This window comes from Oxyura jamaicensis, chromosome 6 (genome assembly GCF_011077185.1).
Source record: "Oxyura jamaicensis isolate SHBP4307 breed ruddy duck chromosome 6, BPBGC_Ojam_1.0, whole genome shotgun sequence".
NCBI classification, from domain to species: domain Eukaryota; kingdom Metazoa; phylum Chordata; class Aves; order Anseriformes; family Anatidae; genus Oxyura; species Oxyura jamaicensis.
Genome location: NC_048898.1, coordinates 4,375,854 through 4,396,010, shown reverse-complemented (window position 1 = coordinate 4,396,010; position 20,157 = coordinate 4,375,854). Strand labels below are relative to the sequence as shown.

Sequence of the window (20,157 nt, the reverse complement as noted above, 5' to 3'; positions counted from 1 at the left end):
CTACATTTTAAAAAGGCTGAGCAATATATATATATATATACACACATAAATCTATTAACTGTGTCAAATCAATACCTTCCCTAATTGAAAACATTTCATCAGTTGGGGTATTCGGTACAATGACATCTCCTCCCCAAAGGTGGATCACCTGGTAGGAAAAAGTACAATTGCTGTATGCTGAGAAGACCAAAACTGGTGTTTGCGACTCCAAAGCATTGTGGTTTACTAAATGTCAGAAAGGAACGTGCTTCCAGAAACGGAGCCAAAGACAAACATGCCTTCATTTTCCAGTGCCGAAGCTGTGTATTGAGGCTGTATGACCTGCTGTCTCAAGACTACAGAAGAAACATCCACATTTTACAGAAACATTCACAGCTGCTTTACTGTCCTGACAACAGGGATGCCTTTTCTCCTACACGCATCGTAGCTTCACTGTTTCTTTGAGTAGCTTTACCCCATAGGCATATGATTATGGAGATTGCAGGCCAACTTTGAGCACATTTTGTGTTGATAAACTCTGGACTGATAGGCATTATGAAGTTTGCAAACATACTTGCAGTTGTGAAATGTTTATCATCAGCCAAGACTTGGTTAATGAACTCAGCAGGACAATCCTGTAATACAGTGCTTCATATGAAGCAAGTATGAAAAGCACAGTCTTGATGTTATTCATACTTTGCTTCTGTGGTTCATTTTATAAGACATGCACATGAAATACGGTTTATCGCAATTAAAGTAACATAAAAATATTTGCTAGTAACAGAAATATGTCTGGACCAGATTTTGACTGGCTTCAACAATGAAAAAGGTTCTCAGAAACCTAGAATCGTTTCCTTCAGAAGCAGTAGCCACACAAATAAAATATAAACATAGGCACGTTCCAATGTTTCAGATTGCCAGTAAATATAGGGCCTAATTTAGTACTGGTATATGCCTAATGGGGATTTACTCATGTAAGTGTCAAATAGATTTGCTTAAAGTAAGTTATTATTAAGAATAAGGAATATATGTATGACCTACTTGCAATGTCCCATGGGATGATATTTTTTTTAAAATCATTTTTAGGCCTTTTTTATTGTTCCTACAAAATGGACTTAACATTACAATTCTGTTACACTTCACTATGATACAGTACCTTTATTACAGCCAAATTTCCCTTAATTTTCTCAGCCTTTAGGCCTCAAATCTTATAGCACTACATGGTGGTTATTTATTTCTTGTATTTGTTCTGTTTCTAACCTGGTAATTCATTTTCCTCCATGGACTGTTATGACTAGGTTCACAGCTATTCCAATTTGGATGAAGGGAAAAAACAAGCTTTCACAATTTTGCACTTAACCACTATAAAACTTAAATTTGTTTTCTTATTATTTTAAAAATGATTTGTGTATTGCTTGGGATTTATTCCCAGTTGGATCTAGCTGACTGGTACAGTCATAGACCTCTCTCTTTGACTATCTTACATGATGCATAGAAGGTAAAATAGAAGTGGAATAAATACTGACTGGACACCTAGCGTCATATTCAAAACCGCAAATTCCTCTTTCTAAAGCAACCTATCTTGTTTAGGCTAGCCTCAAACAACTCATACCTACTTTCCATCCCATTTATGAGATCTCAGAATGTATTGTTTGCATTCTGTTTACAATTTAGCATTTGACAACAAGTTCTGGGGAGGAAGGAATCATCTAAATACGGAATTTAAAGATTAGGTATCTTCTAAATTCTATTCCAGCCTTTGATATTTTGATGAAATTAATTGATCTTTAACAGCATAAATCAACAAATTAAATTAAAAGCACTGATCTACTTCCTAGTTATTGTTGTCAATTTCTGAAAGACCACAGTGTATCTTTTATTTTCTACTTTAATTTTGAAGTCTTCTGTTTTCAATAACCAGGTCTATTGATTCATCAGTGCTTGGCAAGTCAAAATGAGGTAAGTTTCATGTAGCAATACAGAATAATCTGATCATGTTTCTTACTCAGTTCAAATTCTTGGTATCTACAGTATTGGTATCTATGCCTGAATGAGTAATGTGCCAGGGGAGAAAGAGGACAGGCAACTGAACTCAGCATATATACGGCACTTTCATTTGGTCAGATGCATCCCTGTAGACTCCACAGAATGTACATACTGACTCAGCCGCCCAGCCCTGTGATGTGAACCTAGGCAGCTAGGTCAGATTGCAGATCACCACACTGGAAATGCTGAAAATTAAACAAAGTGAGTTCCACACTCTGTGTCCAAAAACAAACAAACAAACAAAGTCCAGTTCATTCTGTAACTGAAACTCCAGGTGGGCCCCCAGAGGCCCAGGACCCACGCATGGCAGGAGAGCCGCGAACAGGAGGCAACTGCTGAGTCAAAGCTCCTGCCTCCTCGTTAACACAGTGTACCTCAGCCTTACCAGCTGGTAAGCAAAGTAAAATACACAATTTTAATTTTAAAAAAGTAAAAAGCTGTCCATTCCAGTTATAAATGTTACAAGAAAGTATTCATGTTTCCATAGTTTTTGTCAACATTTTCTTGCTTTTAAGTCCCTTTTCAAACCAGGAATGAGGATTCAAAGTTACAAGTTTTCAGAACTAAAATCTTTTGCTTGTTATGACCTACAAAAAAACTTGCAATATTACCTTTGGGATTGCCATTTCAAAGCATGCCGAGCCGTGCAGTGCAGATGTCCACGTCTCAAGAGCAGCGGCAGGGATGGAGGCCTCTGTGAGGAGAGGTGGCGCTGCCCTCTGCCAGTCACGGCAGCTGCCAGAAAGTTCCAGAAGGTTCCCGAAGGTTCCCCCACCGTGCTCCCTACCCATACCTGCTGAGTACAGCTGAGCCCCTCACGGCCACTTCTGGTGCCTCTGGGGAAAAGGGTTTCAGAAAGGGCCAAAACACCCCATGACAGCAAGCTGTGAAGGTAAAACTTGTGAGAAAGAGCCCTGTGAGCACTGTGGCAGGAAGGTGCTCTAGGAGCCACAACAGGGACCCCCCACCCCCACAGCCCCTGGGGAGGCCATGGTGGAGCAGATATTTCCCATGCCTGTTATAGCTGGTGAGGAATTTTCCTGTCTTTGTCTCAGCCAGAAAGTTTTTCCATCCTATATTTTACCTTCCTCCTGTTGAGGAGGGGGAGGGAGTGGCTACCCCTCACCCATCATCGTGCCACCTCCCATCCCCTCTTTTTTTAAAAAACATCGGTTTCCAAGACAAGTTTCTGTGCAAAAAGCCTTGGTCAGATTTCATGATAAAACCTTCACCTGTGGCTGTTTGCTAACATAAAAATGTTATTTAACTATAGATACAATCTGTAACTTAGCCAAGATAGAATATGGCAACTGGAAGCAAGTATTACCTCAGTAAAAGCAGCAAATTATATTTACCTGATAAAAAGCCAATGAGTAAACAATACGGAGATTGATACTTTGCATACCTCTTAAATTCTGCTCTCAGAGCTAATCCTAATTTTATTTTGTATTGTAAAGCCATTTGCTTTAAATCTCACTTACTGCCTATCATTAGGTCAGAGAAACAAACATTTTGCTAGCCAAAAAAAGTCTGTTATGTACTAGGTCGTGTCTAAACTAGAAATTTTAGCAGTATACAGATAGCAATTAGATATGTGAAGTTTTTCTGTCTTAGAGATGCCCGTTGGTTTTCACCGTTATACTTGAAAAAAACAAGGGTAGTATGGTATATTTTCATTTTAAAAGCTACTTTGGTGTTCACTTTAGCTGCTATAAACTGTTTATGCAAGGTTATTTATTTGTTGTTACAGTTAAATTCTCAACAATGTATCTTACGGTATTTTCTATAGACATTACCACAATTAGTGTAGCTTAACCTAAAGCAGCTGGCCTAGAGAGATAAAGTTAACAGATCCAAAGGGACGAAAGACAGAAAACATGTATCTGTCTATGCAAACACATTGCTACTTTCATCTTTTTTTTTTTTTTTTTTTTTTTTGGTTTGTTTGTTTGTTTGTTTTTGGTTTTTTGTTTGTTTGCTTTCCTGCAGAGTATGCTAAAGAGCTTGAACTTTAGTTACAATTAAAAATGTGGAAGGAAAATAGCATGATTAAATTATGGTAGAATATTTACCATACTCCTCAAAAATCAGCCTGATATTATATTCTCAGTTTCAGAGATTAAATTCGTGTTTTAACATTCATTGCCTCTCCTGTGTTTGGCTCTTCATCTGTTTCAGGCTGAAGTCTGAAAGCAGCAGCAGAAGGTCCTAACTCCTCCAGTGATGGAGTAATCTCTCAGAGGACACCTCCAATTGCATCTCCCCAAATCGCAGCAGGAATACAGCTGGGCAAAAGCTATTTCCTCAGAGCTGAACTGAGGGTGCTTGATGGTAGACAGTTCCATGATGTGGTGTGGCAGAAAACTGCACTTGCCAGTCATCAGCACATACATTTCTGTTTGTATCCAACAAGATACAACAGTACATTTTCCCTGAAGACCTGAGTTAGTTCATTCCAGGCCAGCATAAATAATGTATTTTTCTACACAATTAAGTTAATTTTGCTTATTATTCAGAGCAAGAGCCGGGTGTACTCTACAAGTGACTCATGTGCAAGCCCTTGACTGAACAATCTGCAGGAGGGTGTACGTATTTATGCAGAGGGACTATAAAAATGGGGATAAGTATAACATGACAGTATGCACAGCCTTTGTTTGCAATACATTTTACATTGATGGATTTCAAATAAACGAGCTATCGCTTCACCAGTCACAGGAATAAAGCAAAATGGCACATTACTGAGAAATGCTATCTCAAAACAACAGCTGTATGCATACTTTGACTACGAATGTAACTGGCAAGCAGTCCCAGCAGCATGGCCTATTCTGTTGTTCCCTACAGGGAATCAATGCCTGATTACATTTAGCATGGCTTCTCTTTTGCTACCTTCACTTCATCTGCTGTGAAATTGTGATTCTCTGTTTTCATTTCTTCCTCAAGCTTTCTTTGTCCTTGAATTCTTCCAATTACTAAGTCCATGTTCACAGCTTATATATCTTTTAAAAGCCAGAGCCCACAGTGGAGGTCTGTTATGTAGGCTTTTCCTCTCCAGCATCCTTCCATCACAGAGATTGCAAAAAATCTCACTGCACCTAATTTGGGGCCATCCCACTGCCTGAAAAATAGTCGCATGTGAATAAAGACAAAGTTTACCATCCTGCCTTCACTACTCATCTGGGAGATTTGCAATGACCAGGACAGTAGCCGCAGCTCCCACATATCCTATGTAAAGATGCCAATTGGCCCCTCCAGACTTGGGGATCCTGGTTCTGTTGGGTGACTTCAAGAACCCAGCAGAAGTTTCCAGATACTTAAAATGCTTCTTGAGTGCATCTGATGAATTTGAAGTAATTCTAGATGCATTACTGTCATTTTTGTGTACTGCAAAAGGTCTCAGATACACTTCTGTAGTGCCATTAGAGGTAAGGAGTAACATCTGGTTTTAGAAGGGCTGTATACTCCCAGCATACTAAGCACTGAACACACACTCACTCAAAGTAAAAACTGTGCCTTGCATCAAAGAACTTAGTCAGCAGTGGAAGGAACACACCAACCTCACTAAAGTACTTTCATGTTGCTGGTGGAGGTATCTGGTTTTTATTGTTCACCTTGCTTCCTTTATAAAGGTAATAAGAGAACATGCATAATATATGAAAGAAGGAAAGAAGCACACTCCTTCAGGTTAAGTGTGCTCTCACATCAGTATTCTTACCTTTGAGATCATAACATAGCTGATGACTGGTATACTTAAGAACACATTGACATTGCTACAGTTAATGTATAAGGATTTCTTGTTTACTGAAAACAAACCAGATCATCATAACAAATGCAATGCTGAATACCTTGAAGAGTAAATTGATTTTTTGAGGTTTCTAGAATGTCCTTGAGACTCATCTATAAATCCTACAATAATACCAACTAGTATATTCTGCTGATGTTTCTCACAAAAAAATATTTTCTGATTTTTTTCTTATTATACCATATATTCAACACCCTACAGAATAAGATATGAATACTTCCACAGTAGACAAGATAATTTGATGTGAATTATGATGTGAACCTAGTGAGAGAAAAAACAGCTCATATTTATGGCACATCAACTTGGCCCTTCTGAGAAGGACATGTAAGTCCAGACAGGCACTTGAAAAATGAGCAGAACACCCAAGAAGTGTGATCTCCTATGGATTTCTATTATATGCCTAAAACCCTGTTCCATTTTGTCAGTCCTTCCTCCCACTTGTCTTACTCATTAAACATATGCAGCATGGGAAGCCTGGTGTTAGATATGTGCTGATTAACCATGCAGCTATGCTGACCAGCTAACAGGCTGACGACTCCGCCTATAGCTAATGTCTCATAACTACTTTATATTCCTCGGAAGCTTTAATGTGGACCTCTCTCCTCCAACCAACAACTGATTTTTTTGTACTTCATTGTAGTGACTTCAATATTCAGAGAAATTTGGCTGAAATCAGTCAACAATTCAAAAATTATCAAGGGGGGACCCAGAGTAGGCAATGTAATCACTTAACCCTTAGTTTTCCTAAGATACCAAGGTAAATAGTTGGATTTTATAAAAGCACTGAGCTTTTTTCCAAGCTAGGAAAACATTTAAAATAATGTTTTAATTTTAAGTATGAAGGAGTCCAGTCAAATAAGCTGTAGCATAGCAGATGATTTTGGAATTCAGTAAAACTTTGCACACCAAAAACATATGAGAACCTTTTCATATCGGTCTCACGTTCGTCCACCAGGAAGTGAAACCAGCACTGGAAACCAATGGGACAGGCTTAATTTAAGCAGAGACTAATGAGTCCTTCTCACTTCCTGCTCTGATGATGTAAATACGATATTTCTCCTTTTTTTTTTTTTTTTTTTTTAGAAGGAATTATATTTTGCTTATAAAGATCCCTTTTAACCTGCACAATGTGTACAGTATTGTTTTAGAGTTCACCCAAATCTATACACATGTATTTTTAGTCTCAAGCTAGAACAAAATTTCAACATTAGAAAAATCTTATTTGAGGATTTGTTACCAGAAAAATATGGTTTTACATTGCTCAGTAAGAGCAGCTAGAGTTGTGTTAATGATATTGCCTGCAAGAGTATTCCATAAAATCTAAATAGCAGCATATAAAAATACGCAAATTATTTCATGCAGTAACCAATTATTTAAAATACATATGAATAAACAATTTTAATGTACCATTAAAATGACATTGTATTTTTACTATCCCCCCATTTTTTTTCTCTCAAACAACAACAGAAGATGTATTGCCTTGAAAAGAAGTTAGCTGTGTCTGATAAGGACATATACTGCATTATAATACAGTGCAGGAGTAGACTAGTGCGAGAAAGCCTTTCATTGACAAGAAGGAATGCTCTTAATAAATACCAAAGGAAAGAGTCTAATGAGTATGTGACAAACGAGTATGTTTTTAAAAAGCTTGATTCATCTCATTCAGCTACTCTAAAATTCAATGAAAAATCATATAAAAATAGAAAACGTTACTTCCTGTTTCCCAGACTTCCAATCCACTGATTTTTTTTCATGAGAAAAATGTATGATTTTCCTCTAAGATTACAGTACAAGTCTAGTAAGAACTGTTCAGTTGGTTTACAATGCTCAAGTAGGCAAAATTAATCTTTGCCATAGTTCAAACTTTTCTATCTAATTATTAAGCTAATAATCTAATTATCTAATTAATCTGTCTGAAAGAGCAACCTGATCTATCTAATACAAACACTACCTGTAAAAATGATGCCATATATATTTGTGCTCACATGCAAAGCTTTTTGAGATGGTCCCCAAATAACTCAGTTAATTTAAACCCATTAAACATCAAAAACATTAATCCCATTAAATGGGTTACTTTAAACCCATCCACATCAAAAAGGTATATAGACAAGTGTCTGGGACTTCGTATAAACACTAAAATATGTATAAGAGATCAGACCACAGGTCCACAGCTGCTCTTTATCCTATCTTCTGACAGTGATCAACCACAAACAGGAAAAGAGTGTAGGACAGAAAAAGTACACACTGATACTTTCTATATTATTTGCTTCTACCTCTTGACAATATACAGAATAAGTGACTTCTTGAGAAAGAGGTGGTATCCACCTCTTAGTAGGAATTTATAGCAGCAGTGAATAAAAATGTCTTACTGCTAGCTATAAATAATTCATTACTATTTAGTTAGTCACTGAATCTACAAGAAGAAACAATACTCTATGACCTAGGTGGCCAGCTGCACATCCTGAACAACAAATTGCAAATAATTCAAGCAAACAGACACATTCTGATTTTCAAAACAGCTGCAAGGTTTAAACAAAGAATTACTGAATGGAGGCACAACAGAATTCATCCCAATATGTGTTACCCCTTTTGTGCTGCAGACTAGGAATCTCAGGCTAAATCAAGACACCTATGTGAATTTCTCCAGGCACAAAGTGAACTTCTCAACGCACAAAGTCAGATGCCACTTAGTGATGGCACTCCACATTCCCTATATAATCATCAGAAAGAGACAAGTTCCTAGAGGACAATTCAGAAACACGATGCAGAAAAAGAACAGATACTCAAGAGGTAGCCATTAGGAAGTAAAAAACACAGTTCATCTTTTTTCTCCCCTCACTTCAGAGTTTAGATACGTGTCTCAGGATAGCATGACCCAGCCTGACATATTTTCAGCACAAACCTCTCACTTTCAGGCCTGACCACCAGATGAAAGAATAGATTTGGTATGGCAGTTTGGTCCCTCACACAGATGGAGAGTGATAATGCAGGTGCCATGGGGCCAAAGAAGACTGCTGGCAGACTTCAGGGTAGCCCATTTACCTGGTTCCCGCTCAGGACTGTTTCATCAGACCTCAGATCAAAAGCCAAAAATTTCACTGACATGAGACTCTTCCTTGGATAACTGCTTCCTATATAAGTGCACACAGACTGACCCTCCTGCAGTCACTCCTCTTTGTAGTACACCTACCTCACTCACTCAACACTACTTAGAGTTCATTCTCCATATGTAAGGAACTGTATGTCTTGGAGATTGGATTCACCAGGGCTCTATGCTTCCTGTATTTATCTAGATCTCTGATTAAACCACAGGTTTCAGTAAAGTCAACAGTTAACCCTCTTTAAATGCAATGTACAGCTCTTCCAAAAAAGAACTTTCTATTGTAAACACAAGTGTAGCTTCCAGCCCTTCCTGCTATTTTGTGATGGTCCAATCTGGTGGGAAAAAAAAATAATAGTTTAGTTATAGTTGTTGCATTCAATTTCTAAACAACTGGGTCTTATTTTCACTAGATCACTCATACTTTTTGTCTTTTGGTTTATAGATGTTAACAGCAGAAGCATTTGTCCCCAAGGTAACTTCTCTTTATAAGTATTCTCATCACCGCAGCACTCACTTGGGATCTCAGTTCTGTTTTGTACCAGTTATGAAAATCAAAATCCCTGCTCTTTATTCCTTTAATATGGACAGATTACCCCCAAATAAACCTTATTCCTCCCACTCTGCCTCCCAATCTATCCTGCCATATAGTCTTCAGTTCTCAGTTATCCCTCTGAGTTTTGATTCCTCGTGTTTCTGTTTTCACCACTCTGAGGCTTCCAGCTCACAAATCTCACCTCCCAATCTCTCTTTTCCTCAACCATTCCCTCTTTGCAACCCACAAGCCCAGTTGCTGTCACTCCAAAACATGTCACTCTCAGTTCTGAGTCAGTGTCGTGCTTTGTAGTGGCATCCAGAGGTATAAGTGCTTTTGGTTTTCTTGCTACCTCTCGTAACTGTGGTATTCCAAGGACCAACTTTACTTGAAAATGTTTCCATTTCTATAAAATTAATTTTAGTTATCACATACATACATCATCTCATACTTATGCCTGACTGAAAAAATAACAAAAAACACAAATTGGTAAGTATAGTTATTTTTGAAATGCACTAGCCTAAGCCTCCTTACCATGATCATTTATACTTTTACAGTGTATTTCTGAACTTCAGCATCTCAGCTCAACCTACTAGTAACATTCCTGTAACTTACATCTCATGTTTTGACTATGGCATGACAATTCTGTAGAGAATTCTGCAACATTTGTGTGTTTATTTGCCCATCAAACTCAAATGCTAAATACTGAAGCTAATATTTTCATACTTTACACACAGCATTTACAGGTTTGTTTCTATAAAATATATAACAGCTCAGTTGCTAGAAATGGCTCATAAACCCTGTTTTTTTCCTATCATTTCATTTCCAGACCATACAGTTGAGAATCAAGCACCAAAAAAATTATCTGCTTTAAAGCAAAATTTCCAGATAATACAGTGATAGAGTTTGATACAGTTAAAATATAAATGGCAATGACTGACAAATAGAGACTTCAAATCTGGCATCCTAAACCTTATTAAATTCTTCCACAATGCACAGAAGTGCAACTCTTCCTACTAAAAAATGAAGTTGGCCCTGAGTATGAAATAAACATTTGAGAGCTGATGTGGAATGGCTAGCCATAGGATCACAATTAGTGCCCTCTGGCCCACTGAGGATTTAAGAAAAGCAGCTCACTGAAGTGACACGGATTTCTAGGATCATCTGAGCTTATATTGAAGATTTTCTATAAAATACAAAGTTCTATTTCTCTGGCTTTTAGTAGAAATCATCTAAGTTTGTTATTTAATCAATGGTAATTTGCCAAACCAGTAAACCAAAATGCACTTTTTCAAGTACAGAAAACACTTAAGTACTTTAAATTAATTTACAGCTTACCTAAATGCTAAGGCATATACCAAGTATTAATTTAACAGATAAGTCTGCTTAACACAAACCATATAGTGCTGCCCAAACTGATATTAATCAATTAGAGGTGGAGTTGGGATTTCTATTTGAAAACAGTGCAAGCATGAAGATCAGCACACATCCTTCCCCTAATTAGTTCTTAAATACTTTGAAAATACAGTATACCTTCAGGGAGAGTGCATTTGTCCAATCCCATAGATACACTGTGGATTAGAAGCTGTACCTCATCACTGATTTCCTTGTGTCACCTCAGCAGCAGCTGCAAACATGCCAGAGGTGATGGCTGCAAATTACATTCAGGTTAACCAACCTTAAAATTTTTTCTACTACTGGTGTCATTTAAAGCTATAATTTATTATCATCAATAGGTCAATGTGATTTATAACATCTTCCTTGAAAGAAAAATAAACGTCTTGATAAAGTGCCTTTTCTACAGTACCTCACTTGAGCATCGAACCATTTGGCTGTCATTAACTGAGTCACATTTGTGCATATGAGGAATTTACCAATAAAATATATGAATGCAGTTATCTTGGTACTCACATCTGATTTTCAGAATCTAAACAAAACAGTAAAACTACTGATTTCTTTTATTGATATCAGCCCATACTTTGCAATAATGTTAAGCTGCTTGCAATCTCTGGGAATGCATGCAAACATTATACATTTTAAAATTCAATGTCATTTGAAAGTGCTAATACAATGAGTACAACAAATTAAGTCTATTCTGCAGATGTATGAGTTTTTATTAATTCCTTATTTATTAGGCTATAGTTAAATACGTTTTGTGTGCTTATTTTAAAGGAAAAACCTTTCTATAATCCTGAGGAATTAACTGCCTTTTGCTGCATTAGCAAAATTCTGAGTAACAGATTTCTAACAGAATGTTTCTAATTGAAATTCAATTCAAATAGCTTCCACTGTTGGAGACGATTTGCTTGAAATCTGAAAGTTGCATCACCAAAAGTGTCCAAATAAATCACTTTCATACACAATCAGAAATGAACAAATGTTGTTTTTACAAGGTGTCATTCCCACTGAGACCAGACTGGAAAGCAAGACTCTATGTTCCTATAATTCCTTTCCTCCTCAGGGAACAATTTTTGCCATAAAACTTTTATTCCCATTGAATAATCTTAGCTTCCCTTAAAGAGAGACCACTTCTTGCTGTAGGACAAAATGAATTTTAAACATTCTGATCTGAAGTTTAACATATTCCATGCAGTATCCAGTACCTTCCCAGCCTGACTACGTTATAGTCCATCCAGACAGTGTATGCTGCTGAAGTCTATTTACTGTCTTCCTCCTCTCTCTTTGTTATTTGATTGCTCTATGCAGAAGGATTCACCATGCATTTCTGGTCCCAAGCTGTCTTTTGGCATAAGCCTAACTAGCGGGGAAGAAAACCAATGCGATGTTGGGTAGGATGACTACAAGAGACCTTATGCAGAAACACATTCCATACTCAATAAAGGAAATAGTTTAACTCCATTACAAGCCATCATTAAGTAAAACAGTGAGGACGGAGAGAGAAATGAACATTTCATTTGATAAACTGTTATAACTGAAAAAACTGCTAATAACAACACTACTAAATATTTAGCTAAGCCAAGGAAATATCTCAAAAATTTCAGCACAGAATGTGGACAGTTGTTTATTAAAGATGTAAACATCCTGATTCTGAAATCCATAGTACAGTCAGGTTTCTCCCTTTCTCTAATTGTTTACTCTCAATTGTCTCATATGCTTCTCTCATCTGTGCTATGGTTCACCCTTCATGTAGAAGCTGGTGAATTACCATGATTTATCAGTGTATAAAATGCTAGGAAACTGAAGCACCACCATTCTAATAGCAGTGAAGCTACTGTAGATACTGTTTGTTTGATGTGATGGCTTCATAGCATCAATTTACTAACAGCACCACTTACAACTTTCCAGTAAACTCAATATGGTTCACTATTGTCTAATCATTGAGCTGTATGGGAAATTAGCCTATGCAATCACAGTTACAAAAAGAACTATCGTACTTTCTACTCTTCCAGTCTTTTGAAACCACTTGTCATGTCCTTTCTTCAGTGAGATTATAAACTCCTAGGACTGGGTTTAACCCTACCTGTGTATTGTCCACTGTCACTACTCCAGCCAATAATCTATGCAGTAAAGACCTACACAGAATTTGTATCATATTTATTTTTAAATGATGTTAGCAAGGGTTAAAGATTGGTAATCGAGAGTCTTTCAATCCCTGAACGCTACCCATTCAGTGATCCTAAATGCAGACAGTATGCTAGCTACTCTTGCCTAACACAGCATTACACTTTTTGTGATCCTTAGCCATGATGAGCTGCAATGCCTAATATGTAACACCTGACTGAAAAGAGTAATAAGCCAGAGACTTCAAAATCAAGCATATATATCAATACCTCAGAAACTGACTTTTCTTTTATTCTGGATACCCAAATGATATAATTAAACTGAAAGATTATGTGAACTCCCAACAAGGAAAGGGCATCAGTACATGTCCTGTAGTTTGTGTTATGGAAAAACCCTAATCAGCAGCCACTTAGTATTTAAGAATATCAAACACATCCACCTCAGTGACTACAGGAAAACCATACTAGCAGTGGAGTTCAGAAGAATTATGTACAGAATATTAAATTACCAAATTTTGGATTTGGTTAAATGTCTGACAACAGCACTCACAGCTGGATTTGGACTGATCAAAGTAAAGCTTCCACCACTACCAGTTCATTGTAGCAAGTATGTCAGTTTCCTCATCTAAATGTAGTCAAGTACTCTGATACAGCAACAAATTACTTCCTCTCAGGTGACAGCTTTCCACCTTTGCATTTTTAACATAGAACAAATATGAAGTAGCTGCATTACCGTTACCGTTAGTCTCAACCAGCTGTATAAATGCTTTGCTCCTGCAGAGGCAGTAAAATGCCATTCAGCTTCCTGGTCAGGTTGATGGCTGGACTTGATGCTCTCAAAAGCCTTTTGTAACCTAAATGATTCTTTGATGATTCTCTGATTCTATATGGGGAAAAAAGGGGAATGAAACAACAACTTTCAAAAACTCCACCCCAGACTGTAATTATAAAAAAGAATATATCTTCTCTGATGAGAGCATAGGGACAAAGAAAAGAAACTGCTTTGGAACTGAGTGGAGGAGAGGAACATGGGAACATTGCGTGTGAATTTTCCCCATTACTCATCCAAGCTCAATAGCAAATAGAGATGTACAATATGGGGAGAAAAAATAAAATAAAATAAAATAAATAAAAAACAACACCACTTTGCAAGATTTTTTAAGGTTGCACTGCTTTAAATAAAACTATTCCTAGAAAATCTGAGTAGCTCTCAAGCTGGGTTACTGAACTGAAAAAAAGGGAAAATGTAGACTTTTTCAAGTACCCCTCAGAATACAAACTGCAGAAAAAGAATCAACAGAAATTTGAAAAGTGCAGTTTAACAAATGCTTAATCTCAATGATTCATCAGTAAAGGGGGGGGGGGAATATTGCATGGCAACACTGAAGTGGTGGGAGTTTTATCTGGCAAAGAAGAAATAAGGAAAGGAATATTAACCACGCTATGCCTTAAATCAAAGCTGTTCATTTTTTAACTTCAGAACATGTTTGTGTGATTACAGAACTCTGGAAAATCCAACACAGGAAAAGAGGCAAATGATAATGTATAACACTTCTGAGTTTCATATGCTATTGCCTTTCTTGATAAAGTTATGGCAATTACATAAAAATTCTGTGGCTACAGACACTCAGGTTTAATCTGCAAATGACATAATATCAGAATAGGTAATAAAAACATTTATTTGGATGGGACCTCAGCAAATATTCCTAGTTCTTCCCAAACAACAAATTCCACTTGCCATACCCTCACTCTGACAGTACTATTGACATCAACCCAAAACAGACAACCCTAATCCTTCTCTGTCCCTAATCCCATCTACTTCCATAGAGCTTCAGTAAATAATCAACTGTTCGCAAATGATGAAATGGTTCCTCCTTAGTAAGTGCAGTGATATTCCTTGCCCCAACTGTATCATGTTTCTGCTTCTGAGTACCTTTCCTAGCACAAGAACCTGTAACTAATCCTGCACGTGGCACATCCAACCACAGCTTCAACTGTAACTTTATAATAATGTAATGGAAAATAACTATGAGGAGTGCTTCCACAGAATCAGTCAAATAACAGCTGCAGGAGCCTTCATCCGGAAAAAAAGACAAGTGTATCAGTGTCACAAAAAAAACAAGATGTGCAAAACTGGTCAGAAATTAGACCATATTGTTAAAGTGGTAATGGCTGTTGCTTTGTGGAGGCTTCTCTATATACAGTAGAGAAAAGAAGGGAAAAACATCAGAGAAGCTGAGCTACAAAATAATCTAAGAGATCTAATCTCATCAAATCCTGAGACTGTAGTACCCAGGAAAAGAGAAGGGAAGGGAAGGAAAGGGAAGGGAAGGGAAGAGAAGAGAAAAAGGAAAAACACAACAGAGTATGCTTTTTGGGCTCAGTCTTGCTGAAAGAGACTTGAAATAGTACCAATGAGGCTCAAATCAAACTGCGGTTTGATTCCTTATATGTAGAGAGAAACTGGTGCTAACAAAGAGGATAATCTCTGGCTCCAACATTTATCCTTCCTCCTAAGCAAAGCTATCATCAGAACTATAGCACATGTCTACCTCTCATGTCAAAAGGAACACCAATACAGACAAATGCCCGAATATACCCACAGCTGTGAACCTACTTCGAGGAAGGATTCCTAACTTTACTTTCCAGTCCCTACAGTTTCAAGAATATGTTTTGTAATTTTTACTGTGTGTAATCAGAATAGCTAATTTGGAAAAATGCTGAGTAAAAAGAAAATATATTCAACTTTCTGAAGTCCAAGATAAATAATAAATTACAATAAATTCTAGACATGCCTAAACAGTTTCTAGATGTTAATCGCTAAAGAAATTAATCTATTTCAATTGCCTAAGCAGACAACTCACCTAAAAACAGATTGCAATGTTATCTATGAAAACTAGTTTTCTCATTGACCTGTGTTTACAGAACCTTTTTTTCAAATCAGCATAATATATTGAAAACTCATGGTTCTACATAAACACATAATATCATTAAATTAATACATTAACTATTTAATCATATCTTTGCTAAAGTGCTGTTTATCCTAATCTGAAATGACTTGTGGGAAAGCATCAGTCTAAATTTTTCATTCATAAAATATGTTTGAAGTTTTGAGTCTTGCTACAAGAATCCAAAAGGAAATCAGATCAGCAGGTGAAAATGAAAAACATTTCAAATTCAAAGAAAAACAACAATTACTTCTAATATTCTACATCCGTTATTTATTTATGGAATTCCCATTTCTCTCCATGCATATATATTTAAACTAAATAAAACATTCATGAATTATCAGCATGAAATACTTCAAATAAGCTGAAACAATTTTATACTCATTTTGAAAATCATCACCTTGTTAAATAAACCTTCAATCCTTGATTTTCAGCTATACTTTTGGGAAAAAATTGAAAACTAGTGAACTTTCCCTGTCAATTTCTAATATACACACCATAAAATCTGATATCAATTTACTAAAACAGCAGTTCCTATTAAGTATGTATATATATTTAATTTCTATATGGATGCACAAACCATCTGAGCAGTCCAAAAGCATGTGAAGAGTCACAGCTGATGCTCCTTTGGGTGAAAAACTCAAAATAGAAAAGCCCAATAGGGAACAAGACATAACTGTAAGGAAGGGAATTATTTGGAGAGAAGTGTTTCTTAGTGATAACATACTCATTTCGTCTCATTTTGTTGATTTATTTGTTCCACATTAACAAACATTACTGTTGAGACTTTATGAGTAAGATAGCATGTCAGCCTCAAAGACAGTCGACAATGCACAGACACTATGGTAGACCTTCGGTACAGCAAGAAGTCCTTATGTCAGAAGAAAAAATCTCCATTTCATATTTCCGTGGCTCCCTCTCTTGAAGAAAAGGCCACTAAAGAAAGCACTGAAGAGCTGATACATGACTGACTACCATCTTCAAAGACAGTCTGAAGTAGGAGGAAAAAACACAAAACTTTACAAGGTTAAAAATGTAAGGACTGGAAGCACAGGTTTCTCTTTACTTACCAAGTATGTTTCCCATATTTGTAATTTATAACAAGAATTTTCAAGAATTTATAAAGGAGAGATTTCAGGATTTTGAGAAAGAATCACATATGCAGAGAAAGTCTCATCATTTTAAATTAGTAAAATGTACTGCCAATTCAAATACAGGTGGGAAATAAAGTTAAATAGGCTTGGAGAAGCTGTTCCCAGTTTAAAGGTGGTAAAAGTAAGGTAGGCTAACATACAATAGTGACCATGTGGGCAGCAAAATAAGATACTGTCCTACGGAAACAAAGTTGAAAACATACCTTCATCTCATAAGATGAAAACCAACATGGTCAACAGTCAACTAAAAATGAGACTTAAAATATAATTATTATTTACTGGAAGATATGAGAATAGCAGAATTACTCATTGTTAGACAAAGTTTGAATTAATAAAATGGATACCATTTATCTATTTGCTGTAATTATTTGCTGAACTTCAAGCATATTTTAACTTTATTTTGTGTTTACTGAATGAGGAATGGATCCTTGAAGAGACTGCACGAATACTTAACAATATCCTTTAAACATTTTTCTTCCATCTGATCTGTTAAACTCAACAGGGTTAGAAGCTTGACATTAAAAATAGAAATTTCCTTAACAACTGCCCCTGTAATTCTTATTAAGTATCTATTGAAAAACAAGAATAATTTTAATCCATAGACTGAGATAAAACCATTAGATACAGCAGTAAATACAACGCTTTGCTTTGTCTCATGGAACAATCCTTATTTGGCTCAACTGAAACAAGAGTTCTGACTCACAGGAAATGCATTACAGAGAAAAGTGCATTGAATTTTCATGAATGTTATATTATCTTGAAAAACGCTATGTTAATTTTTCCAATGGTGATGCATGTTTCTATCAGTTCCTTTCTAGCAGTGTGCAAATAAGCTTTGCACTTTTGAACAACTCAGGAATGCCACTGAAATTTGCTTTGAAGTCATATAAAACTGTTTATCTATGCAGTGTTTGAACCAAGTAGAAAAATACTGTGAGCACAGATAGACTGACTGCTGTCAGAAAACTTAATTATTGTCTCAGCTATGGTTATATGGGAACTACAACTATTTTGATAAAAGGATTATTGCATTTCCCTTGTAATCTGTATCCAGTGCAATATCATCTTGCAACAACCTTCAGGAAAAACAAAACTCCTCCCTTGTACGCTATAGCGAAATTCCTGTAATATCAAATTGATGTCTATTTACTTCTTTATGCATTAGAAAGTGATTCAACCTTTATTTATATATGGTTTAAAAGGAGTAGCAGGAAGGCAGGAAACTCCTCAAATCACAGAGGTACACCATTATTACCAGGCCGGGCCGAACCTGAGGGCTGACACCTTACAAACTGGTACCAGTGCACTTGGATACACACGGACTCACAGAAAGTACTTCAGCAGCGTAACATGGATGAATATACATGGCTTAAACTGACCTTTAATTGTAGATCTAAAAAGGAGCTGAGAATGGTGAAACATGACATCCTATATTCTCACACTACTTAGCAGAAATGAACCTTGCAAACAAGACTTTTAAGCAGTACCTGAGGGACTTTTCAAAAGGTGGTGAGAATCTCATTATCTCAGCCTCTTTCCCCATGGAATACTAATCCTGAGTAACTGGACACAAAAGCTCCCCTTTAGAATGTCAAATAAGTTATCTGCTTCAGTTCCAAGTTAATTAAGATGCAAATGGAAGACAGTCTTACAGCACAGCTCCCTAACCCTAAATGAAGACATTCAATAGTATGAGGGATAGCTACTTATAACAGAAAAGCATTTTTCATGCCAGTCTCTTTAGACTGAATGGTATATACCTCTCACAGCAACCAGAGCCAAACTAATTTTAGCTATGTGTTATTTACACAGCACTTGTCTTATGAATGCAATCTTCATTTAACAGAGACATTTATACAGCATTTCCTTTACATTAAATATTTCCCTTTCTTGGGGAAGGAAAGACAATAGGAGGCTAGTATGGCTGACTAAGGAATGCCAAAACCGATTCCACTTGATAATGGCAAAACTCAGGAGAGGCAGCAGCCCTTTTTCTTGATTTCCCAGTTATTCATGTCAATGAAAGCACTGAGGTGTGATTAACAGGTTGTTTCAAAACCAGCAATAACTCCTGTAGCTTTCCTTAGACTCCAAATCAACAGATTACTTCCATTTTGGATTTTTACCAATCTTTTAAAAGTATTACCTGAAGCCCACATGAGCACGTCTAACACATATTCTCAACTTCTTTAAGTTAGGAATGCTTAAATTAAAAACGCATACATGGAATCTTAGTATAAAATACAATAGATGAATTGCCATGGATATCAGGAGTAAAACTACACATTGGTGACTCTACATAAAATATTTAACTCTGACCCTTGCTCTAATCATGCAGAGCTCAAATTAGATACAAATAAAAGCAGTGATTAATTCCACTGGGAACAGAAATGAGCAAAACGTACTCCCAATTAAGTGTTAAACCATGAAACTCACCAGTAAGCTCCTAAATTCACCAGTAAGCTCCTAATAACGGCTTCTGAAAGACATATCAGAACTACTTGCTGAAGGACAGTATTGTTTTGACATACATGTTCCTATCTGCCTCACTGATAGGCCTATTGACTGCCACTCTTGGAAATATCACTCCATAAAATGATGAGTCCAACTGTCCATAATCAGTAATGCCATGTTTGTCTGAGAACATGAGAAGCTTCCTAATGATTTCATAAATTATTTCATACATAGTTTCTTTCTTGAGTAGCAGCAATGGAAAGAATAGGGACTGAAACAAAGCAGATTTCTTTGCTTCTGCTCACTGGTTTTGCATTAAACTGTGGCTAGTAAAATAAGCAACTAGTGACACATGTAACACTTCCAGCCAGCCTCTGACAACGAAGTAGCATATGGCACCAGGCAAATTGTGCATAAAGCAAAAGACAAACACTAGCAAAGGGTGGCAGAGGCTACAAACTTGTAAAGCACTGAGAGCACTTAACTCTTTTTGAAATATATTCTAGACACAGTGAAGCATACAGGATTTCTATTGCTTACATACATTTTTTCTGAAAGTGACCTGAAGCAATAAAATAAAATAAAATAAAATAAAATAAAATAAAATAAAATAAAATAAAA

General features: G+C 36.5%; 1 protein-coding gene across 9 annotated transcripts in view; it reads right to left on the bottom strand.

Annotated features, from left to right (window-relative positions):
* The window catches only part of CTNNA3 (catenin alpha 3), a 457,011-nt gene that overhangs the window by 216,828 nt on the left and 220,026 nt on the right, over positions 1-20,157 (bottom strand). Inside the window, exon 1 of one of the 9 annotated variants that reach the window (XM_035330605.1) lies at positions 2,637-2,683. The exons of the other annotated variants lie outside the window; for them this stretch is intronic. Coding sequence (XP_035186496.1) covers positions 2,637-2,651 — 15 coding nt within the window. The 5' untranslated portion in view covers positions 2,652-2,683. Of the gene's footprint in view, positions 1-2,636; positions 2,684-20,157 lie in introns of those variants that run through there. 9 annotated transcript variants of the gene reach the window in all.